This window comes from Marmota flaviventris, chromosome 3 (assembly GCF_047511675.1).
Source record: "Marmota flaviventris isolate mMarFla1 chromosome 3, mMarFla1.hap1, whole genome shotgun sequence".
NCBI classification, from domain to species: domain Eukaryota; kingdom Metazoa; phylum Chordata; class Mammalia; order Rodentia; family Sciuridae; genus Marmota; species Marmota flaviventris.
Genome location: NC_092500.1, coordinates 62982724 through 63008343, shown reverse-complemented (window position 1 = coordinate 63008343; position 25620 = coordinate 62982724). Strand labels below are relative to the sequence as shown.

Here is a 25620-nt window from a genome sequence, read left to right as displayed (position 1 = left end):
CTACTTGTTTTAAAAAGATCATTCAGACCTGGTGCCCTGGTGCACGCCTATAATCCCAGCGGCTCCGGAAGCTGAGGCAGGAGGATAGGATCATGAGTTCAAAGCCCCAGCCCCAGCAACTTAGTGAGGTCCTGAGCAACTTGGTAGAAGCCTGTCTCTAAACAAAATATAAAAAGGGCTGGAGATGTGGCTCAGTGACTAAGCATCCCTGGGTTCAAACTCAGTACCTTAAAAAAAAAAAAACTGATAATCCTGGTAGACAGGAGTCATGGTAGGCAGGGGATTCATTGGAAGTCTGGAACATCCCAGGATGGAGATTCTGAAAGATTGACAGTCTGGGACCAGGGATCTGGAGCAGGCAGGCTGGATTTCAAGCCTCTATGAGTGGCTCATGGGGGTCCATGAGGCCCTCAGCTTGAGCTGCTGGATTCTCCTCGCCACCCTCCTGCAGTCCAGTGTGGGTGCAGAGCTGGGTGGGAATTCTGGTACTTTAATCAACCCACACTTCTGAGGGCTGGGGAGGACTGGGGCCCCCCTTCCGGAGCTGAGTGGTGAGTGGAGTCAGAGTCAGGCCGACCGCTGGTCCCACATCTGGGTGCTGTTCGACTTCCGCAGGAGAGCGATGGCCAGTTGAAACCCACCCATTGGGTGCCCACAGGGAAGGGGCCGCGCGGCCGTGTCCTCAGCGGCCAGCAGAGGGCACACGGGAGACCGGTCGCACTCGGGGACTGCACCGCGTGGGCCTGAGCGCCCTCTGCCGGGCACCATCGGAGAAGCCCCGTCTCTGGGCTCCCCCGGACCAGACCCACTACACTGAGTCCCCGGGTCCCTGAGATCCCGCCCCGGAGAACTGAGTGCTGGGTCTGGGACACTCAGTTCTGAGGACCGTCTCAACTGGGGGCTTTCTCTCCAGCACCTCTAACAGTTGACTCTCCAGTCTTTGCTCGATGGCCTCCAGGGACGCGGACCCAGCCGCTCAAGTGCCTCCACGTGCACGCGGGGGGCTGCGCGCTGCGACTCGCTCAGCGCAGGCGGGCACGCACCAGGACGCCCCCTGCCAGGCCTCGGCGCAGGCCTTCCAACAGCTGGGAAGCGAACAGGACAGGGGGCCTCCGCATGTCACAGATGCGGACGTGGAGGTTTCAAGCCGAGGTCGCACGGTCCACCGGGCCTCCATCCCAAAGCTGTCCTTGTTGTCCTTACTATGTACTAATCAAAGTGTGGTCCCCGCTCAGCCAGGTCACCGGGAACACAGGTAGAGGGGCCCAAGGATTCAAGGCGAGTTTCCTAAGGACCCTTCCTAGGGTTGCAGAAGACCATTTCAGCACCCTCCCCGGGCGCGCCTACGGTAAGGTTTGGGGTAGTGGGTTGCCGCCTGGAGCCCATCGGGGGGTCTTTAAGAAGGTGTGCGCCGCCCGCGTGCCGCCAGAGGCTCAGCCGCATCCAGACAGTCTGCGGGTTGGGCTGGGGAGGGGCTTCTGCAAGCCCCAGGCGGCGGGGGCAGGACACAGGGCCACCCGGGTGTCATCCAGGTGGGCGGTCAGAGAGCACCTGGTCTGATGCCTCTCGCTCCTCAGTGCCCCATCCGCTTCCGTGGGGGAAGGGCCATCAACTCCCCCAGAGTTTCTTCCCACTGTGTCTAATCCTTAACTCTATTTCCCGCCCCCATCACCCAAGATGAGTTTCCATTATCGAGGGGGTTTCAGATTACCCGACTTTAGCCCCCGGGAACGACTTCATCCTCCCTTAACCCACTACATCCAGATCCGACTCCAATGGGGAAGTCCTTCCTGGTGTCTGACCACCTTTCCTCCTGCTGCAGCTTCAGCTAAACGTAACAAGTTCTGTCCCCAAAGAAGAAAGTGGGTGCCTTAACTTTGCTCCTCTGAACCAAACTTCCAGCTCTTTTTCCAAGCTCACATCCCATTTCCCTATCCTGACAAAGCAGCCCTTTTGCGGTTCCGATTTTTGGTACTCTTGCCTTTTGTGGTCAGGGTAATATTGAGGCTGCTTTCTGGTTGGCTGCCCATTCCCTTCTAACTTCCCTGGTCACTTCACGACCTCCCCAGCTGTATCAATAGCTAAGTCTTATGTAGCTGGGCCCGTAGATGGCCTCAGTTTCCTTGGTTAGCGGTTGAACTCCCTCTTCCTTTGGGAATTCCTACTGCCCTGCATCAAGGTCATCCGGTCGCTCCCCTAGCTTCTGGACAGGACACTGCCACATCCTTTCTATCACCAGCTTTCATTGGGTGTCTATGATGTGTCCAGCCCGGGGCTCTCGCCTCTGCTCCCAGCCCTGGTGCTGCTCTCTAGGCTTAAGGGCAGGTCTGCAGAGTCAGGAGCGTCGAACTCCAGGTCTAGAGCGTGGGGTACGCGAGCTGAAGGTCGTGCGCGACTGGATGCAGCCGCCTGGGTGGGGCGGGAGTGGCGGCACACCGCCGAGTCTGGGAGCTGGGGACTGCGGAGGGGAAACCGCTCCAGACCCTCCCGCCCCTGTGCGCTCAAGCCTTGCGGAGGTTTTCCCATTCTTAGCGCAAGGAAGACCCCTTGTGGCCATCGTGGGAACAGCAGGCAAGCAAAAGGGCCCAAGATGCGAGATGACAGTCCCCAGCGCAGACAACTAGTTTTTGCCTCGGGTGGCGATCGATTCCCTAGGCGTCCTTAACTATGCCCCTATTTCCACACTCTCAAAACCCAACAACTGGGGCTTAGGGAATAGAGTCCTCTCACTAAACCGCAAGGAAATACAAAACAGCAAGGGTGACTGTGGTTAGACTTCTGAAAGGTCTTCTCAAAAATCGGATGGGAGGCAGGAGGAAGGATGCGATGAAGGGGTGAAAGAAGAAGGGTCTTCCCTGGTCGCGGGGAGAGGGACTTCTCTAAGGCTGGGGCGAAGGTGGGATGATTATATCCTATGGAGGGCCTTCCTGCTAACGGTAAACGAAGGACACTTGGGTCTCTCGGCGCCAGAGGCCTTCAAATCTCTGCCTGCACCTTACTCGCAGTGGGGATGAGCGTGGGAACCCAGGACGTTGGGGACAAGGTTCTTCCCCAAAGACTGTCATGGCCCTGAGGCGGGATCTTCAGGACGCGGAAGATAAGATGCGTCCTCACCACCACCCACCCCAATCCCCCACCGTCCGAGCTCCTCCTGGGCCAGGAAAGGCAGTAACAAAGCCCCTTCCCCCACCCTTTGACTCGGCTGGCTCCGGGCCCCGGCGGGGCAGCGTAATTTGCATACATTTGCATGCCCAGCTGCGCACAGCTGCATTCGGCTTTGGACCATAAATTCGTGGCAGGCGGCTCCGGGCGAACAGGCCCCACGCGGGGCAGGCGCCCTGTCTGCGCCTCCGCTGCGGCTGTTCACGCCCCGGGTGCTGGCGGTTTCTCACGCCTCCCTGAGCAGCCGCGGGTGCCGTCCTGTCCCTACCCGCCACCTCCAGCTCGCGCCACCTTCTGGGCATCTGTCTGCCTCGCACAGCCGCAGGCCAATCCTGAAACCACAGGGTCGGGTTTCCTCCCTCTCTCTAGGACTCCACCGTGTCAATGTCTCCTGGGGGTGCTGACCTTTCTCCCCAACGCCTGGGGCGGGGACTTAGTTGGGATTTTCCTGCCAGGACTGGCGCGTGGTATCCTATGTGGTAGTCCCGCCTGCGAGGTTACCTTGCTATAAAAAGGGACTGATCAAGTTCAACAACTTAAAACTGAACTTCCCAGGCTTTCAGAAGAAAGCTTATATTGTTCGCCCCAGCCAAGCCCCTCACATTCTGTCAGCATTCCCCTTTTCTAGCCTCATCTCCAGCATCCAGGCCAGACTCAGGCACACAACAGCCTCCTCAAGGGCTCTCCTGCTCTGCCTGGACTTTAGATGCGCTTGCTATGTTTAGACCGCCTTTCTGCCCTCTTGTCTGCTTGGCAGGCATCCTTTGAAAATGATCACTCAGCCTGCAATCCCAGCTACTAGAGAAGCAGAAGCAGGAGGATAGCAAATTTGAAGCCCAGCCTGGGCAGTTTAGGAAGTCCTGTCTCAGAACAATTTTTTTTTTAATATTTATTTTTTATTTTATGTATTTATATATGGTGCTGAGGATCGAACCCAGGGCCTCCCAAGTGTTAGGCAAGTGCTCTACTGCTGAGCCACAGCCCCAGTCCTCCGAACAAATTTTGAAAAGGGGCTAAGGGGCCTTCTGGACTCTGGAGGCTGAGGCATCAGGGCAATTTAGGGAGACCCTGGCTCAAAATAAAAAAATTAAAAGGGCTGGGGATATAGCTCAGTGGCAGACAGCCCCTGGGTTCAGTCCTCAGTACTGGGTAGAGGGAGAGAGAAGGGGTTGGGGATGTAGCATAGCTCCATGGAAAAGCACTTGCCTAGCATGCCCAAGGCCCTGGGTTCCATCCCCTGTACCAATAATAAATAAAACTCAAATATTCTTGCCTCTGGTAGACCTCCCTAAATCCTCTCACCCAAGGCAATTAGTAATGACATCTTTTAGTATGCACCGCATGAACATTTGGTCAGTTGCACTCCCCAGGTTGTGAGCTCCCTCAGTGAAGACAGGGACCGTGTCTGTCCTTGGCTGTGTCCTGCTTTTGGGCAGTCTGGAGCAATAGGAGACACTATAATAGGAACACTGAATGAGTGAGGGAGGGAGGGAGGGAAGCCCTGATTCTTTCAGGCACTTGGAGTATGACACATATAGACACTTAGGGTGCTGCTGGTCCCAGGTAGCCTTTACGTGACATCTGTGAGCCCATAGGAGAGTCCCAAGCACCCAGGGGCTGTGAAGGACGAGAACCCGGGCAGTGGAAGCTGCCACCGGAAAGAGCACCGGACTCATGGTAAAGAGGCCTCAAGCTCTGGCACTGCGCAACTTTCAAAAAAGGAACTTCCTCCCTCCAGAGCCATTTATTCAACTGTAAAATGGGGATATTGACTACTCAGTGGAGACTTGGTAATAATTCAATGAAATAGTACAGGACCTGCTTACTGCATGTCAAAAAGTGCTAGATTCCCGGAGATTCCGGACAGATGGCGTGAGCCTCCATCTTGCTCTCTTACCCATGAAGAAGGGAGCGCTTCCACTAACCATCCAGGTCAAGAGGTGTGAGGAATTTCACCCGGGTGCATTCTGTGAGCACACAGGGACAAGAAGAGGTCCTCAGGTGAAGCAGGTGGTCATGCTGGCTTGCCTGCTTGCCAGGCTGGATGCCGTTTCCACACTGGCTACCAGGGGGCAGCACAAACCCCCAAATCACCTCGGGCTGCCTAGCTGAGCTAGAGGCAAGGATCCTTAGGGCCTTTCTTTGAGGACAGTCCTGGTCTGCACATCCTTCCCCTGTCTCCACCATCCCCTCCTAAGAAGGCCTGGAAACCCTGTCCCCCGTCTTCTGAGGCGTTGTGCTCCCTGGCTAATTTTCAGCAAACATAGGGACCTCCTAACTGCTCAGCCTTCCTTTTATTGTGACTCCTTATGTCCTAAGTGGGCATCCGAGGACAGGAAGGGCACAGCCACTGCACAGAGGGGAGTCCTGGGGAAGACAGACCTGGGTTCCAGGCCTGGTTCTGCCACTAATCAACTGTGACACCCTGGGAAGTGTCACAGCCTTCTCCTGGGCTCAGTTTCCTCTGAGTTGTGAGGTGCGAATGCTTTCATATATTGGAAATACACATTTGCTCTAAGTTTCTCTGGTTTAACATTGTTCCCTCTGACCCCACCCAAGCTCCACCTGCTCAGGCCACAGCCTTCTGTGCCCAGCACTGAAGGAACTGACACAGGGCTCCTGTTCCCACCGATTCAGTCCCACCAGGCATCATTTCGGGGTGAGAGAACTGACAATTGCCTTACCTAAGGCTAGAGCGTGTGTGTGAGAGAGAGTGTGTGTGCGTGCATGCAAGAGAGAGAGAGAGAGAGAGGGAAGGGGGGGACAGATTGAGAGATGATGATATTTAATACAAGTTTTTAGGTGTCACTGTTATTAATGAGATAGGGTGGACAACAGAGTTAATAATGACAGCCACAAAGGGAGTGTGAATATGACCAAGTTAACGATGGTGACGTGAAGTTGAGGATCCAACAATGAGCTAGAAGTGGACTCTGTCCACAGGACTCAGTTTATTTCATAATACAGACGAGGTGCAGGAGGCTGTGGAAGCACCACAGGGACGGGGAGGAACTCTGCTTGGAGGATCCATGAGGCATGGAGGAGGAAGGAGCCACTGAAGATGTAGGGTGAAGGGGGACAGGGGCATGGTTCTGTGAAATGCTGGGAGAGGGACCAGGAGAAGGGAAGTGGAGGAGGTGCAGAAAAGGGAGTCTAGGTTAAACAAGGGAGGGTCTATATTTGAGGAGTCTCTAGGTTTCTTGGGAGGAAGGAGGCAGCATAGACCAAGTGGCTAGGGTGGGAACAGAGAAATTATTGAGGTCCTGAGACATAGGTTTGGGGGGGTCATGGGTTCCTATGCAATGGTTGAAACAATGAGTGTGTATGAGCTATTTCAGAAAACGGAAATAGCCAGGTGCAGTGGCCCACGCTAGTAATCCCAGTGGTTCAGGAGGCTGAGGCAGGAGGATCTTGAGTTCAAAGCCAGCCTCAGCAACTTAGCAAGGCGCTACTCTGTCTCTAGAAAAATATTTTAAAAGGGCTGGGGATGTGGCTCAGTGGTTAAGCACCCCTGGGTTCAATTCCCTGGTACAAAGAAGAAGGAGAAGGAGAAAAAAACAAAGTAGAATGAGAAAAGAATGAAGTTCTGGAAGCACCATTGTTTCAAAATACAAGACTGAGGGGCTTGGGATGTGGCTCAAGTGGTAGCGCGCTCACCTGACATGCGTGAGGCACTGGGTTCAATCTTCAGCACCACATAAAAATAAAATAAAGATATTGTGTCCACCTAAAAAACTAAAAAATAAACATTAAAAAAAAAGTACAAGACTGAGATGAAAGAGCCAGAGAAGTATAAGAGGACCTTCTAGACAATGAGTCCTGACAGAACCTATGCAAGTACTTTATTAATAATGATTTTCAATAATAATAACTATTAAGAACATATAGTGCTCCTGATGAACATAGATGTAAAAATTCTCAAAAAAAAAAAAAAAATAACATACTGAACTCAGCAGCAAGAATTAATTCAGTTACAAGGATCAATATCCATGATCAAGAAGGATTTATCCCAGGGATACATACACTCACTAACAGAATGAAGTCTATGATATGTCACTAAATCCAGAGAAAAAAGTCCTTGATGAAATTTAACATCCTCTCCTGATTAAAAAAAAAAAAAAAAAAGTCTCAGCAAGTTAGGTAGAAGGAATGTACCCAAACCTCACAACAGCTGGATATGACAAGCCCACAGTTAACAGCACCCCTGATGGTGAAAACTTGAAAGCTTTTCCTCTAAGATCAGGAATGAGACAAGTGTGCCCACCTTCGCCACTTGGGTTCAACACAGTGAGTGCTGCAAGTTCTTGCCAGGCAACTAGGAAGAGAAAGAAACAACAGGCATCCAAATAGCAAAGATAGGAATGAAGTTGTCATCATTTTCTGATGACAGGAGTCTGTATATAGAAAACCCTAAAAATCCCAACAACAACAAAAACTGTGAGAATAAATAAATACAGTAAAATTGCAGCACACAAAATCAATACACAAAAACCAGTAGCTTTTCTATACACTAACAATGAACTATCCAAAAAAGAACTAAAAAGAAAACAATCCTATTTACAGTAGATCCAAAAAAAAAATGATAAAATACTTAGGCAATCTACCCATTCAATGTACCCTCTTGAAAATTCCAAAGTCATATTTTATGGAAATAGAAAAAGATCTAAAATACATATATAATTACCAAAAACAAACCCCAAATAGCCAAGGTAATTAATTATAAGCAAAACTAACAAAGCAAGAGGCATTGCACTATTCTTACAAACCATATTACACATCTATAATAACTGAAACAGCAGGGTACTGGCATAAAATAGACACATCAACAAAAGGAACAGAATAAAAAGACCAGAAATAAACCCATGAATTTGACAAAGTCGTCAAGAATGGAAAACAAATGGGGAAAAGACAGGCTCTTTGGTAAAGGGTACTGGGAAAACTGGATATCCGCAGGCAGAGGAATGAAATGGGACCCTTTTCTCATACTATACAAAAAAATTAACACGGAATGGACTAAAGATTTAAATGTAAGAACTGAAATCATAAAAACACTAGAGGGAAACAGAAGAAAATCTATATGATGTTAGTCACAGGCAATGATTTTTGTATTTGACATCAAAACCATGGTCAACAAAAGCAAAATAAGAAATACGACATCAAACTAAGAAGTTTCTGCACAGCAAAGAAAACAACAGAGTGAAGAGATTTCCTACAGAATGGAAGACGGTATTGACAAACCACACATCTGATCCATTACTATCCAAAATATATAAGGAACACGAACAACTCAATAGCAAATAAACAAACAAACAAAACCCCCCAATTTTAAAATGGGCAAAGGTCCTAAATAGACTTTTCTTGAAAAAAGACATTTAAATAGCCAACAGATATTTGAAAAAAATAATCACTTGGGAAATGCAAATTAAAACCACAATGAGGGACTAGGACTGGGGATATAGCTCAGTTGGTAGAGTGCTTGCCTCGCATGCACAAGGCCCTGGGTTCAGTCCCCAGCACTACAAAACAAAACAACAAAAACCCACAATGAGACCAGGTATAGTAGTGCATACCTGAAATCCAGCTACTCAGGAGGGTGAGGCAAGAGGATCACAAGTTTGAAGCTGGCCTCAGCAATTTCTAAGACCCTGTCTCAAAAGAAAAGATGAAAAGGGCTGGGATGTAGCTTAGTGGTAGAGCGCCCCTGGGTTGAAACAAATGAATCAATGAGGAAAATGTGGCTAACACAATTGAATACTATTCAGCCTTTAAAAAGAAGAAACATTTGTCATTTGCAACATGATTGGGCATGGAAGACATTGTGCTAAGTGAAATAAGTCACGCACAGGACGCGTGTTCTCACTTATATGTAGAACCTAAAACAACTGAACTCAGAGAACAGAATGTGGTTACTGAGACTGGGGGTGGGGGAAATGGATCAACCAATGGTCAAAGGATACAAAGTTCCAGTTAGGAGTAAGAGATAAGTATTTGAGGTGATGAATATGTTTATTTGCTTGATTCAGTCATCCACACTGGATACATATAACACCACTTTGTATCCTGTAAAAGGGTATATATTATAATTCGACACAATTTTTAAAAATACATAGTGCTGTAATGTCAGAAGCTGTGGTGCACACCTGTAATCCCAGCAACTCAGGAGGTGGAGGCAGGAGGGTGACAAGTTTGAGGCCAACCTCAGCAGCTTAGCGAGGCCCTAAGCAACTTAGTGAGACCCTAAGGGGCTGAGGATGAGGCCCAGTGGTCAAGCATCGCTGGGTTAAAATCCCAGTACCAAAACCAAAAACCAAAACCAAACAAAACATATTATGCTATAGAACTATTTTTAATATTAAATTTAAAAAAACCACACACACACACACACAAAACATTACTATGTAAAAATAGGAATTTTGTCTTGATATGGACAAAATCTGATCAGGCACTTAAACATAAAAAAATGTATTGTATTAACATGATTATGGTTTTTTCCAACTTTTCCTTTTATTGGTTTTTGTTGTGATTACATTAAAATATTTTATGAAAAAGAAAGCCCTCAGCAGTATAGCGATACCAGACTTAAAACTATATTACAGAGCAATAGTAACAAAAACAGCATGGTACTGGTACCAAAACAGGAGGGTGGACCAATGGTACAGAATAGAGGACACAGAGACTAATCCACAAAGCTACAACTATCTTATATTTGATAAAGGAGCTAAAAGCATGCAGTGGAGGGAGGATAGCATCTTCAACAAATGGTGCTGGGAAAACTGGAAATCCATATGCAACAAAATGAAACTGAATCCCCTCCTCTCGCCATGCACAAAAGTTAACTCAAAATGGATCAAGGACCTAGATATCAAATCAGAGACTCTGCATCTGATAGAAGAAAAAGTTGGCGCCGATCTACATATTGTAGGGTCGGGCTCCAAATTCCTTAATAGGACACCCATAGCACAAAAGTTGATAACAAGAATCAACAAATGGGACTTACTTAAACTGAAAAGTTTTCTCTCAGCAAGAGAAACAATAAAAGAGGTAAATAGGGAGCCTACATCATGGGAACAAATTTTTACTCCTCACACTTCAGATAGAGCCCTAATATCCAGAGTATACAAAGAACTCAAAAAATTAAACAATAAGAAAACAAATAACCCAATCAACAAATGGGCCAAAGACCTGAACAGACACTTCTCAGAGGAGGACATACAATCAATCAACAAGTACATGAAAAAATGCTCACCATCTCTAGCAGTCAGAGAAATGCAAATCAAAACCACCCTAAGATACCATCTCACTCCAGTAAGATTGGCAGCCATTATGAAGTCAAACAACAACAAGTGCTGGAGAGGATGTGGGGAAAAGGGTACTCTTGTACATTGCTGGTGGGACTGCAAACTGGTGCGGCCAATCTGGAAAGCAGTATGGATATTCCTGGGAAAGCTGGGAATGGAACCACCATTTGACCCAGCTATTGCCCTTCTTGGACTATTCCCTGAAGACCTTAAAAGAGCATACTACAGGGATACTGCTACATCGATGTTCGTAGCAGCACAATTCACAATTGCTAGACTGTGGAACCAACCCAGATGCCCTTCAATAGATGAATGGATAAAAAAAATGTGGCATTTATACACCATGGAGTACTACGCAGCACTAAAAAATGACAAAATCATAGAATTTGCAGGGAAATGGATGGCACTAGAGCAGATCATGCTTAGTGAAGCTAGCCAATCCCTAAAAAACAAATACCAAATGAAATGTCTTCTTTGATATAATGAGAGCAACTAAGAACAGAGCAGGGAGGAAGAGCAGGAAGAAAAGATTAACATTAAACAGATACATGAGGTGGGATGAAAAGGGAGAGAAAGGGAAATTGCATGGTAATGGAGGGAGACCCTCATTGTTATACAAAATTACATATAAGAGGTTGTGAGGGGAATGGGAAAATAAACAAGGAGAGAAATTAATTACAGTGGATGGGGTAGTGAGAGAAGAGGGGAGGGGAGGGAGGGGGGATAGTAGAGGATAGTAAAGGTAGCAGAATACAACAGTTACTAATAGGGCATTATGTAAAAATGTGGATGTGTAACCGATGTGATTCTGCAATCTGTATTTGGGGTAAAATTGGGAGTTCATAACCAACTTGAATCTATTGTATGAAATATGATATGTCAATAGCTTTATAATGTTTTGAACAACCAATAAAAAAATAAATTAAAAAAAAAAAGAAAGCCCTCAGGAAACTGATACCCAGACAGGAGGATTAATTTAACTGATCTATGGCCTGCAGAATGACAAAGCCAGAGTTTGTGTTTTTTGCTGTTCTGTTTTGGTTTTGGATGGTGCTGGAATCTAACCCAGGGCCTGGTGCAGGCTCAGCATGTGTCCTTCCACTGAGCCACACCCCCAGCCCCAGACTGGAATTCTCCCTGCCCCCTCTTTGGCACCAGGGATTGAACCCAGGGCCACATCCCCAGCCCTATTTTGTATTTCATTTAGAGACAGGGTCTCACTGAGTTGCTTGACACCTCGAAGTTGCTAAGGCTGGCTTTGAACTTGTGATCCTTTGAGCTGCTGGGATTACAGGGGAGCACATCCATGCTCAGCCCCAGACTTGAATTCTTACCTAATGATTTTGCCCAGTGCTTGGACTGGTCTGGGCTGGTGTACTGGCTAATTCTGGAGAAATGCCAGTGGTGACTTTGCATTGCTTCCTAACCTCTCTCAGCTCCCACCTTATTCTACAGCTCTTTGGGCCCTTGGCCTGCCAACATGCTCGCTATTTTTCCCATAGTTTGCTACCCCTGAGGCTCACTTGAGCCTCCCACCTTTCTTCCACCTGCCTCTTCGATTTTCTGCTTGCCATTTTCTGCTTCTGAGTTGTGTACAGCTGTCCTGCTGCAGATCTAAGAACTTCTTCTTTACCTCCTTTAATGACTTCTTCCTCTTCGCCCAGAGAAGCCACCCCCACAGGTACCTACCTTTTGATGTCGCCCCAAGATCCAGTCCAAGCAACCTTTACTCAGATTCGTAAACAATTTGGGAATTATTTACTGCCTTGAATTATCTAGGCAATTGCTTCCCTTCTATTAAAGTGACACAACTTGGACTTAAAGGGATTTAATATATTCAAATGAGCACAAATATATATTCAAATTAATCCATCCCTCCAACTCACACACACCGAGACATGCCATTTCCTGTGGGAAGAAGGGAGCTGTTTGCCCATCTCTTCTCTGGAGGCAGCAGCAGTTATCCAGCTCTGAGATCTCTCGTGAGGATGAGGTGGCCCTATCTGCAGCCACTGTACTGCCAATGCCTCACCTCCTTTCTTAGACACACTCTCTTCTTTGTCCCTTCCTGAGACCACCTGAAGCAGGACTGGGGCCTGAGGAAAGGAAACTTCAGGATTCCAGGCCCTCCATCCTCCCAACCCTAGGGTGGAGATTAAAGTCCTCAGGATGCCAAAGAGCCTCCTGAAATAGTCCAAATATTTTTCAGATTTCCAGGGAGGTCATCCAGTCTTTTCTAATTCAGAACACTTGAGGGTGGATGCTCAGTTGATTCATTGCCCAGAGCTCTTCAGAAGGGAAGTTCCAGCTGGCTGTGTTTGTCTGGGTGCGCCAGGAGGCAGAGGATGCGCAGTGGCCAAGGGCCTCACCTGCTCCTTGTGTGAGCTTCCATACTCCTGGCATCTGTGTGTTGGCACACACACATCCCCTACACATCATCTGTCTTCTCAAGCTTCTTGTTTCCCATATTTTATTCCAGTCTCCTAGTTCTTTCCAGGGACAATCCTGTGTCTGTCTTTCTACCTCCTTTCTCCATGCTTGTAACCTGGTCGCTGAACCAGTTCCTTAGTCCAAACCAAAAATCTCCTTCTCTGCTTTGAGTGAAAGCATAGAAGTCAAAGGTAGAAATGAGATCCAAAAGCCCAGACATAGTTCCTGGCCTTCATCTACCTGGAGCAGATTGGGACAGGGAGAATCAGGAAAATGGCTTCTACCTGCTCATGATCCCTTAGGCTGATGAATGGGGCAATGGGAGACCCTCAAGGAGGAAATTTTTTATTCCTATGCTACAAGGAAACAGGAGTTTCAGACAAAATAAGGATTCAGCTGGTTTAGCTAGACACTAAAGTTCAGTGATGTCCAGTCTATGGCAACACCCCAGATGGCCCCAATCACCCCCGGAGTGTTATGAAAGTTTCCAAATTGATTGTTAAGTTTTATTTTGCAGTTCTGGGATCTGAACCCAGGGCCTTGCAATATAGGCATGTTCTCTCCACTGAGCTATATCCCCAGTAAGAGTCCTTGTTTTATACATCACTGCTCATTCTGGTGGCTGAGGATGGAGAGATGACCCAATCTCCAGGAAGAGAAAGATGGCAACTCCCTGCCCCCTCTCCCACAGCGCCAAAGGAGAGGAGGAAAACAATCTTTATTCTCTCCCTCTCTCACTCTGCCCCTCAATCCCCCTTATTCACTCTCTAACATAAAGGAAAAAAAAAAACAAAAACAAAAAACAGCAACTGAGAACAGACAACGAACAAGAAAAAAAAGTCAGGGAGAAGGAAGCAACTGGAAGGGCAGAGAAAGCATGAAGCATCCGTGTCCTGGTTAGAGGCAGTTGGGGCTGGGCTGCACTGCACCCGGTAGCTGCACAGGTCCCTGCAGATGGTTTGGGAAACAGCAGGAAAGGAATGGCCTATCCCATTGCTATCAGCAGAGGAGAGGGCTCCAGTGCACCTCCCCCTGCCTCCGCCCCTTGCTGCAGATGTAGCAGAATTTCATAAACTGCAGCAGCTGTGGCCAATACCTCAACTCCCCACCAGCTTCTTTCTCCAGAAGACAGCAGCAGCAGGAAAGGGAAAGAAAAGGAAAGGGTGCAATAATAACCCCAATGCTGTTCATCTCAGCAGCCCCCAAATTTAAATTTATCAGCAAGCTCAATTCTCAGCATCTCTTTCTCCCTCCCTGGCTCAAAACCAAATGATCTAACGGCTTTGCGGAGAGGAGGCACGAGGCTGTTGAGACAGCTGCTTCTCCCAGACTGGAAGGGGGCATCACATTAGATACAGAAAGGGATGCACCTGTTTCCAGAGGTGGCATGGGGTAGAAAGAGCTCAGAGTCCCAGACTGTTGCAAGAAAGATATTAATTTGATGGGATTGAAAATAAGTGCCCAAATTGAGGTTGCTTGTGGAATTTAAAGGATGGAGAGAACATGGAGAGACCAGAAATGAGGAGAAAAAGAAAACAAACAAAAACAAAAAAATGAAGAACAAGAAAAATACACACAATATAGTAGACAAAGGGGAGAGATCATAAAAAATACAGCAGCACAAATAAAGACAGAAGCTGGGCGAGGAGGGAGCCAGCACCTGGAATGCAAGATGCTCCAGCTGCAGAGAGGGTAGGGAAAGCAGGAGAGCCGTAGGAAGGAGGGGAGGAAGACGGCCAAGGGGCACAAAACCAGTCCTTCCCTTCATTTGTCTTCAGCTTGTCCATGACTCCAAGTGAGTTCACAGGGTTTTTTCACACTCCGTAGCTCTCCCTCAACCCCACCTCTGCCTGAAGAGTCCCACTGTGCCTGTGTGGCACATCCATAGACACCAATGGGCCGGGCTTTTCTGCTCGTTCCCCTGCTCCAACACACACACACAGACACAGGTCACATCAAGGTTTGGGTAGCACCTGGGTATGTCCATGGACTGTAGTGGGCTCCCCTCTGCATGGTTCTGTCTAGCAGGCCACAAATAATGAGGCTCTCTCCCTGGCTTACACTTCCTTCCAAAGGGCAGAGGCTGCCTGAAGGCTGCTGCCTTTAACAGGGCGTGTTAGAGCTGCATGTATGTGCCCGGTGACCCCCACACGTGATCCTCAGTGCTGCATGGATCTCACTAGCTCTGTAGCCCTTGAGAAAGACAAAAGGAGAGGCCAAACTGCCCAGTTTTGGACTTCTCCAGCAGACCACCAGGCAAGATTACAGGGAAGAGTTCTGAACTAAGATGAGCTCATCTGAGCGAGCGCCATGCAGGCACACTGGAGGAGGCAAAAACTAAGCCACAGTTGTTTAGGGGTGAGAATGCTGGTGTCAAAACCCTGGAGTCGCGCTTTCTGATGGGCCTGAGGCAGAGACAAACCGTCATGATGGTGCGAGAACTAGAAAGAGATGGAAGGGGAAGGGGGCAAGCAGTCCCAGGCTTCAGAGGTAGGAAATAAATAATGTCCAGAAGGGTCTGGCTCTGAAGTGGACCAAATGGCTCTCCTGTCCCATGTTTATGGGGTCATGGACCATTAAGTCAGCCAACCTACAGATGTCTTCATAAGACTTTACGAGATTAGACTGGGGAAATTCTATAACTCAACAGCAAGGAAGGAAAACAGGACCGGAGAACTGCAGATAAGAGCTGGTAGGAACAAGGACTCTGCCTCAGAGTCACATCTCCATGGGAGGGTGCCTTGGTTCTGGGATGTTTCATCTTCCTCACTTCTCACTCTTCTGGGAGTTTCTGCCTATCTCCACTAGCTTCAGGGTTGCATGAAACTTCGGTTACCCAATAAATGCTGGATTTTCCAGCATATGCTTCCCCTGCTAACCCAGCTTCCAACTGTCCTCCATCACACTCCTGGCCCCCAAGCATTTAGTCCTCAGAGAAGACAGATTATTTGGGGTCATTTGTCAAAAATCAGGAAGATAAAATACAAAGTTATATTTACAAAGACATACATTGTAATCCTTAAACCTGATTGACTGTTCACTTGATGTGGCGTTTCTTAAGTTCTAACAACCATGTGCTCACTTTTTATAGAGTGCCATGGGTCATGTTTATTCTCTGAACTGTCAGCAGCAAGAAGAGCCTGGAAACCAGGAAGGCACACAAACAGAACCAGTTCAGGGAATAGACTGGGGGAGTGGGACATGTTTGTATTCCCGCAGGTTTGCACCACCCTGTGGCTGTAGAAAGACAGCAACTAAGAGACCCAACAACCCTTAGGAAACCAGCCCTCCACCCTAAGGCACCCCAACCTTCATCCACCTCTATTCTTAAAGTCCCGCTGCTCTTTTGGAAGCGAGATGTATGGTTATGGTCTGACATTCCAGGGCCCAAACTAAGAAAGGGTGTGAGATCCAGATCTTCAAACTACCACTCAAGATCCATATTTGAAAAGCAACCATTTATTAGAACCAATACAAGAGTATGAAAAGAGGGAAAAGAGGGTGGAAGAGGGGGAGAGAATGAGGTCTGAATCAGATGTCAGTTGTGGAAACACATAAATGCCTACTTTTAAACATTTACATTTAAGAGGCAAACATACATATAGATCACTTATCCTTTAAAAAAAAAAAATCAAAAGCAGACATGTTTGGCTGAAATAAAACTAAAAAACACAACCAAAACTCCCCCACAAACCAAAAAGTCCATAGAGAATTCAATGCCTCATTTCCATTCAGAAATCTGGCTACAAAGTGTGACTTTACTACTCAGGATGGTGCAGTGCTGGAAGGAACCCAGCCTCTTGAGTTTCTTAGATCCCATCCCGTGGGAAGTGGTGGAAGGCCAGCAGGCCATGGGCAAGTCAACTCCTGGCTACTTGGCAAGATGTCAGACTGTGCTCTCTCCATCCTCCAGGACTCCACAGAACCCTCCAGTACCCCCAGTACTGGGTGAACAGCGGGAGCAGAGTCCACAAAACACAGAGAACTGGAATGTGACTGCAAGGAGCCAGGACATTGTGCTTTTTCATGGGTTACCAATTTAGGACTAAGGAAGGGAAAGGAGAAACAGCCCTATTGGGAAGAGGAGCTGGCAGAGCCCCTAAAATGAAATGGAAAGAGGACATTCTTGAGCCCATACCTGGGCAATAGAAATGGTTTCCAAGGTTTTCTCAAACCAAAGGGGGAAAAAAGGTCAAGGTCAGGTTCAGATTGTGGACATTGAGAAAGAGATGACAAATACTAAATACAGTAAATCAGATGTAAGTCTTAAGGATCAATGCCCAATTCTAAGCATTACACATATTTCTGGGGGGTAAAAAAACCCCTCCAATGTAGCTCTTTCTGGTGGAGAATGAGGAGGTGGTAACATTTATTGAACCATCTGGTTCCTATGAGGTGGAGGAGGCTTAGGAGCATGTAAGGGTACAGTGACCTAGCAGTCCTGGGATCATTTGGGGGGAATTAAAAGTGATAGAAGTCAAAACCACTGAGACCCTCCGGAAACAGTCTGTTGGCTCCAAATCCATAGGTAAAGGAATCTTAATTCCCAACCTGAAAAGAAAAACAAGCAGTAGCACCCCTCCCTCATGATTCCCTAATCCAAAGCCTCTCTGTGAATGCAAGACAGAGGAGATACTAGTGCCTTCCCCCCATAACATCCTAAATAAGTCTGGACTATTAAGACTCCAACATTCAAGAAAACACTGTCAACATCTGAACTAGCAGCTTTGATGAGGGGTAGGGGGCAGAGAGTTTGCCGAGGTCACTAAGTAGTTCCAAACTTGGAGACAGCTCAGTGAGGATTAAAAGCCTGCATCAGGCTTACACTTCGGCTCAAGGAATCCTCCACAGAGGAACCTAAAGTATTCTATCAACTTTGATTCACAATGCCTCACAACACCCCTGTGAGGTAGGTCAGTATTATTACCCCCATTTGACAGATGGGGAACTGAGGCATTGAAAGGAATGACTTGCCCAAGGTCAGCCATTATTAAATCAGTTGAAGAGGTTGGCACACACAGTTAGCATCCACTCAATTCATCTTCTGCTTAAGAGTATTCTACTTCTCAGGTACACTTGGGAGCAAAAGGAAGTTGATAGGTACACCTCACTCTGCAAATGAGATGAGCTCAATCAACCCACAATTATTAACTAAGGGTTTATTATTTATCTAGTATAATGTGAGGAACCTAAAAGAAACCATCTGCTTCTGAAAATTATGTTAGTGGAAAATAAAATTACATTTTAAACACTAAAGACATGAATTCCTTTGGGGGAAAAAAATCTTAAGACGTGAAGAGCTAAGTCACAATGATTTCTCAAGGTTTTGTACTGAATAACCCAAATTCCTAAAATCCAGAAAGAAACAAGACCACTCTCAGGTAGGCACAAGAAAAACCTTAACCCACTGGTGGACTTGATGGAGTCTCCTAGGGCTACTTATCACACAGCGCAGAAGCCCAGCACCACCAACCAGCCTCCAGCTGCTGCACACCCCTCCCCACCAACCCAGAGGGCATCATTTCCCAACCTCTCTGCCTCAGCTCAAACCCAGGACTGCATAAACAGCTTAAGATTAAGAATATAAACGGTGACCTCTATAACTCGTCATATACACTCTTGTAAAATTCTTGCCTCCTGCCAGAACCATAGCTCTTTAACGCAAAAGGCAAAAAACAAAACAGAAAACCCACGGACAAAAAAACATTTGATGCATTCCCCACCCACTTTGGTTTTATTCTGAGTTCTGGTAGAAACCATTATGTTCCTTACCCCAAAACTAGGACAAGGGGTTGGGGGGCAGGAGGGTACCAAACCCCAGCCAGCCCTGTTTTAGAATCAAATCCTAAAGCTACCAGAAACTGGAAAACACTGACTTGAGCCTTGAGAATGCTGACACAGGAAACTATCATTTCGGCTGATCTCAAATAATTTCCAGACAAATACCTTGCTTTTTTTCATGCCCCTCACAGCAGCTAGTGCAGCAGGACCTTCTACATGCAACAGAAGCTAAAAAAAATTATCAACACAGTACCATATTCATCAGGGACACTATAGTTCCAGGAACCATTGAAGACTTTAAATATAAACTTTTTCTACTGATGGCTGATCACAGTGGACAAATCCAAATGACAAGATCAAGACTGATCTTCAGCAATGACAGTTCGGGTTCAGTTTTAACTGTCCCCAACCCCCCCAAAATACACTCCTTAAAAAAAAGGTAATGAGCTGACCATTTGGACTTGGATCAGCTGTCAGGGTCATACCTGTCAATGCCAAGGGACATCACACACACAAAATAGAGAATGACAAGATAAAAAGTTCATTGCATTCAATTTGGCCTAATTTCTTGATAATAGTTTCCTATTAGATTTTCCGATTAATACTGATGGCTCTTACCTAGACTGTGATAATTAGGTTTTGATCTATTATGACATTAATGATCACAATCAGTTGACTTTGAAATTGTCTTAATTAATGGCTCTTTCCTTGTCAGCTTTTGCCTCCAGTGCAGGATCTGTCCCTCCCCCACCACCTTGTTTTAACTCCTCTCTTACTGACCTCAGAGACAAACCGCACTGAAGGATCACTTCTTCCCATAAAACAAGACTTTAAACTATTTTAAAACATTTCTTTTGACAGAGAAGCAATGTGAGATGATGCTAGGTGAAATGAGGACCAGAAGAAAAGGAACTACCAGATAGGAAAATGTCACCTTAGAAAACAACCAGTCAAACATGATGTTCAAGTGGCAATGACAGACAGAAGTAACTAAAGACAAGATGAGGTAGATTAAAATTCAAGAAATCCAGCACAAGCAAAATGAAACAAATTGTTTTTATGAAGCTATCCAAAGAACTTCACACTTAACTTTCCAGTAATTAGTCTAAATCCTGGGAATTCTGACTTCCAAAGCTCTTTTACTCTTGCTAATCCAGTCAGAGCTAAATTTCTTCTTATGAGCATGTGAGTTAGAATGGACAATTTCTTAGGATTACACTATTTCATAACTGGGTTAGGATTCATCCTAGACTCATTTGAGACTCCAGGTTATGTGTATTTTTGGGAAAGGTTACCACATAATTGACATAAGTGAGAAATCACTCTTCTGCTATACTTGAATAAAACTGTACTACCCCGAGGTATATGCTCAGGTATTAAGAGATGTGCCCCCAGCTTTTTTTTTTTTTTTTTTTTTTTAAACAAATCTTCTCAAGAGATAGTACATTTTAAGCTTAAAGCCCACCTCATGTTCACTCCTCCAAAAGGGATAAGAAACTGAAATATGCATGAGCAACTTTGATAACATGTCCATGAAGAACAGCGTTACAGAATCTACAAACAATAGGATACGTAACATAGCTGATGCTTTCCACAAGCAAGAACTAACTACATCACTGAATACTTTGAAAGAGGACAAGCCAGGGACTCAAATCAGGGGTCCTCTATACCCACTCATCTGTTTTCTCTCTCCATAATGACAGCATTTTTAACTCAGCTTTGTTTATTTTCTGGAAAACAATTTTGCTGTGTTCCATGGCCAATTAGCTCAGTTCATCCAAGGCCATAGGTCTTTTCCACATATGAACTAATTAATGTCACCTTCCTACTCTAGAGCTCAAAACTACACCACATCAGTCAGCTGTCTCTGCCCCTAAACCAGAACTTTATACCCACTTGTTATCTTTTTTAAAAAAAATATTTGATTAGTTGTTGGTGTGGTGCTGAGAATCGAACCCAGTGCCTCACACATGCTAGGCAAGCGCTCTACCACTGAGCTACAACCCCAGCCCCCACTTGTAATCTTTACTATACAAAATTATTAATGATCAGTTCATCCCATACCAATATGAAAATTCTCTTGAGTGTAGAAGGATGGCCCCTTTTTGAACTTGGTATCCCCAGGCCAAAAAATGTTTGTTGAATGAAATCACCAAAGTTGATGTACATTAACATGGCGAAAATTCAGACAGCTCAATGCAAAACTCGGGGCACCCAATTCAGAGCATATGCCTTTGTGTGCAAGGCTGGACAACATCTGTTTTTGAAAACATAATCTTCATTAGAGGGTGAAGCCAATGTCAAACAGTGGCTCCAGACCTTTCCTCTCTGCCTTGGTACAGACATGCCTGATGATTCAATTATAAAAGTACAGACCTCAAGTCTATACTGTGTTAGACTGTAAGTTAAGACTGTAAATAACCCTAACTTTGACTCTAAAAATCTAAACCAAAGGGATGGGGTCATAAATCCTTTTTTTTAGCCCATCTGAGATTTTTCAATTCAGCTCTAATGGGGCTCTCACACCCTCACAAAGTAGTGTTTTACACCCTCAAATTTGAACCCTAGTGCTGGAGACAATGATTCCTCAGTCTAAATGCTGCTCCTTCACTGTTCCTTAGTGAGCTGGATTAAAGCACAGGCCCAATAAAAACTCAAGACGAAGTCCTAAAACCTTTCCCAGTGCCCTGTGATTTGGACTGAATGTAAAGAAAACAGACAACAGGTAGTTCCAGAACAGGAATAAAAAGAATTAAGAATAATAACTGCCTGGGCTGTGGGAATAGGACCAACAACCAAAAGTATGCAGATATGGTTGGGGGACAGCCAAGGACCATCTAGAGTTGTTAGTGCTGGGAGCACCACAGGTTCAAATGTTCCTGAGAGCCCGTTTGAACAAGAAAAATAATAATAATAATAATATGGCTCTCTCCAGGTTTAAAATGGGCACTGCCCTCCCTCCAGGCTGACCTTCCCAGTAGTGGACTTTAACCTGAGAGCCATTTGTGCAGTCCTGGGAATCAGAAGACCTGCTAAGCTGTCCCTGGTAGACTCTACTCCAAAAAGCTCTGTTAAACTCTGTAGAAAGGGATATCGCTTACTGCTGATTATTGGAAGAAATTCAGCATTAGAATGATGTTTTGAAAGAGAACTGAACACAGGAAAAATATACCGTGAGCACCTGAGACCTACGCATTTAAGAGTGTTTTCTTTGCAAACTGGGTGCAACAGCACACCTGTAATCCCAGTTACCTGGGAGGCTGAGACAGGATTCCAAGTTGGAGGCCAGCCTGGGCAACTTGGCAAGACCCTATCTCAAAATAAAATAAAAAGATCTAGGGATGTAGCTCAGTGGTGAGCACCCCTGGGTTCAATCCTCAGTAAGGGGAAGGGGGTGCTTCACCCATGGCTACAAACTCCTCAGAGAGGAGAAAGTTCCATGAAACAGATTTGTTTGAGGCTGCAATTCTCCAATGGAGAGAACAACTACCCAGCACCAACAAATGCTGGAGGCACTGGCAGGCATCTGGTTTCCTTTGTGCTAAGGGCTGAAATTAGTATTGGTGCTCTGGTTCCCTACATTCCACACAACCAGCTGTGAGTAGCAAGGAGAGAACAAAAGTTGTTTTGATGGTAACTCAGAAAACCATGATTCTATAAACTGAAGACAGAAAAAGATGAAATGAAGAGAATTAAAGGGGTGATGAGTAACAGATGACACTAGGGTCATTTTGGTAAAGGAAATTCAGACTTTGATAAATGTGTTCAACATTACCTATAGCCACAGCAAAACATCGTGTACCTGGTTTCAAGGACTAATCTCAGTACCAAATATTGCTGTTTTCCTTGTCCATGTGCTAGATTTGATTTTAAAAACATGGTCACTGCAGTTCATATAACCACTATCACTGGGAGGCATGCACTGGTTACTTAGGTAGGTTAGCATTTTCTCCAGCAGTCAGTCAAAGTGATCTGGGTGATACCCTCCTCAGGAGCTCTGGACATCTTTTGCCCTTTTCTTACCTACCCTGATATCCTATGTTACTTGTACGAAAAATCTGTTTTCTGACCATCCTTCTTTTCTTGCTGATGCCCATCAGATTAAATACAAATGACTGTCAATGATCTACCACTTGATCCGGCCTTTAAATCCTTCATAGAGCAAAGGAATATGGAGATAAAAACTCCTACCCACGTGAGGTATGGGTTATGAGCTCTCCCCCAATCACATTACCATTCAGAAAGATTTTCCTGGCTGACTTAAACCAAAAGCTCCATTGTTCCAGTCTGTCCTGTCACTGTAGCAACAGCTGTCTTCTCAACTGTGCAGTATAATTTTTGACATAATTTATACAAGCATATAGAATTGAATCAGCAGCTGAGCAGGGAAGCAATGTAACAAATGCTATGAATGGGTATATGATTTGCATATTATTTGGCTCATCTGTGGACTGGAGCAATCCACCATTCCCCTCATTACTATGAATAATCTAGCAATGGCTGAATGCTCCTGGCCAGACAGCTATATGTTTTAAAAATCAAAAACAACAACAAAAACAGCCTTAATGGCTGGCAAACTCTAGAATTAAGGCTACTTCAAGCATTTATTCTTATTTCCTCAGCTTTGAGGCTGGGACAAGGATGCTCAAACCCTGCTACTTCCTTATGTTTAGTCCTGATTCTCTAGCCCTCTCAATTACAAGAAAAGGATAAAGGGAAGTAGGGCATTGTTTGGGGGACAAAGGCAGAAGGATATGATCAGGAAAAAAATCTCTCAATAGCAAAGCAAGAGGAAACCAAAAGGGAACTATTTGGCTGAGTAGGGAGTAAAGGTTGTGTCGACATGCTAATGCAAGGACCTGCCACTTTCTGAGGTGATAGTTTTCCATGAAAATGGGTTTTAAAAAATAAGATTCAAATAAAATTTGAGGGTGGAAAAGGAGAAGAGCATTAATACTTTGTGGACTCTGTTGGCAAATCCAGGAGTCAAAAAAAGCAGTAAACATATATATAATTGTTAATGAAAATTTAAAATTGATACTGTGGCCAATGGCTCCCCTCCAATAATTCCCCACTGAAAATAATGACATGGAAGGGCAACATAGTTCCATTGAGAAGAGAGAGTCAGGTTTGAAGCCTCTTTGGTAACAGGAATGCTTTGGGAGGCCACAAAAGTTGGCAGGGTTGGAGGGTGCCTAGCACCTTGGCACAAGCAAGCACCAGGCAATCACTCACACCTACATAAATACAGTCTAAATATAAGGGATGGAAGGAAAGAATACATACACATCATACATGATAAAGACAACTGTTTCTTGCCCCTACCCCATATCCTCCTGTCCCATAGTTAATAATCTTGTCATTTTATGACAAACTTACAGAAGGAGAATCAGGGATTACTAAGAACAAGGCCAAAAATCCTAGGGCTAAAAGGAGGGCCTTGATAAATTTCAACATAAAATTTCAAGTCCTCCAAAGGACGGAGTTATTCTGGGAGGATGGGTGAGGATGAACAACAGAGGGTAGCCCAGAAGAAGACCACATCAGGGACCCTGCATTCTCCTGGGTAGAGCTAAAGAAGGTTGGGAAAGCCCCAACAGGTAGGCAGTTGCTATTAGCTTTTTAAAAGATGGGCAATATTCTTTCCATCCCAACATGTCAAAATAAAGGCCAGCTGGTCATCAACATATTCTAAGAAACAAAGCAAGAAACCAAAATTCATCATCATTGTAATAAAATCCCCCGATCTAAAAAGCAACCAACCCTGAAAAGATCAAGACTCTTAAGGTGATTAAAAAGTTAAAACTTATCTTGAGGTCACAGGGGAGCAGAAGGAAGAGATAAGGGCAATGGGAATTACACACAGTATGTAAATGCCTGGTCTTCACAGAAAGACACTTATCATGAATCAGACCATCAGTTATGTTACAAGAGAACCAATACCAACATTTCTCCTGTGGAGCACAGTGATAAGCACATTTTTTTATGGATGTGTTTAGGATAGAAGAGGGTGGGCAGAAGGGAAAGGCAGGGAGGCGAATGTATTATGTACAAAGAGAAATGACAGAGACCACCCGTCCTTTAGCTCTTTGAGGTTTCTTTCTCTTTGTTTTCCGCATCCTCAGGATATGCATGCCACGTCAGTCTCTCTTCATAAAATGCTATCACAATTTGTGGACATTTCACATTAGCTTCTTTTGCAAGAACCAAGTCGGCTTCATCTGTGTCTTTCCTGGAAGGAAGAATAAAAGACTTAGAAGGAAATGAAGTAAGAGGGAGAGAATCTGTCCAAACAGACTTTATGTCACTATGCGCACTGAACTGACTTGATGTCCTCCTCAGCTTTATTTCAGGGTGAAAGGATAAATAATACATTATTCTACTTTTGTAAGTTTTATTTGTGTGTCTCAACATGTGAGTAAACACAATTAAACATGTACTCAGCATAATTATGATATGTGTAAACCTAGTTTCTGAATCATTTTAAGCAAAGAGATCTAATCCTCCTCATTTTGTGGCCTTTTAAATACTCATTACCTTTGGTCATAACTGTGATCCCCCCACCAATGCCAGGATCAAACCCAGGACCTCATGCATGCCAGGCAGATGCTCTACTACTGAGCCACATCCCTAGCCCAAGAACTGTGATTTGAAACAATAAGAACATGGAAATTTGGTGAAAATTCCTATTACCCAAGTCACATAGCCCCATTACCAAGTAAAAACAAAATTATCTTAGCAACACAATTATTTGTAATTAATCAAAAAAATTTTTAAATTCTCCTGAGATGTGGACAAATATAGCTATACTTTCTTTTCTAGAAATTTGAGCATTTAATTCACAGAGGTAAGTATTATGGATGAGAGGAAATAGAAAATGCATAGCTTAGAGCAGATACTTAATTTTGGACTATGGTAGAAAAAACTAGTTAAATATGTGAATGCAGGT

The 25620-nt window shown here is 45.3% G+C and overlaps 1 protein-coding gene across 4 annotated transcripts in view; it reads right to left on the bottom strand.

Moving 5' to 3' along the window:
• Positions 1-16329: 16329 nt before the first annotated feature.
• The window catches only part of Cbx5 (chromobox 5), a 39037-nt gene continuing 29746 nt past the window's right edge, over positions 16330-25620 (bottom strand). For all 4 annotated transcript variants that reach the window (XM_071609796.1, XM_071609798.1, XM_027950068.2 and 1 more), the window contains exon 5: positions 16330-24903. In XM_071609796.1, the coding sequence (XP_071465897.1) occupies positions 24753-24903 (151 nt within the window). In that variant the 3' untranslated portion in view covers positions 16330-24752. The remainder of the gene's footprint in view (positions 24904-25620) is intronic.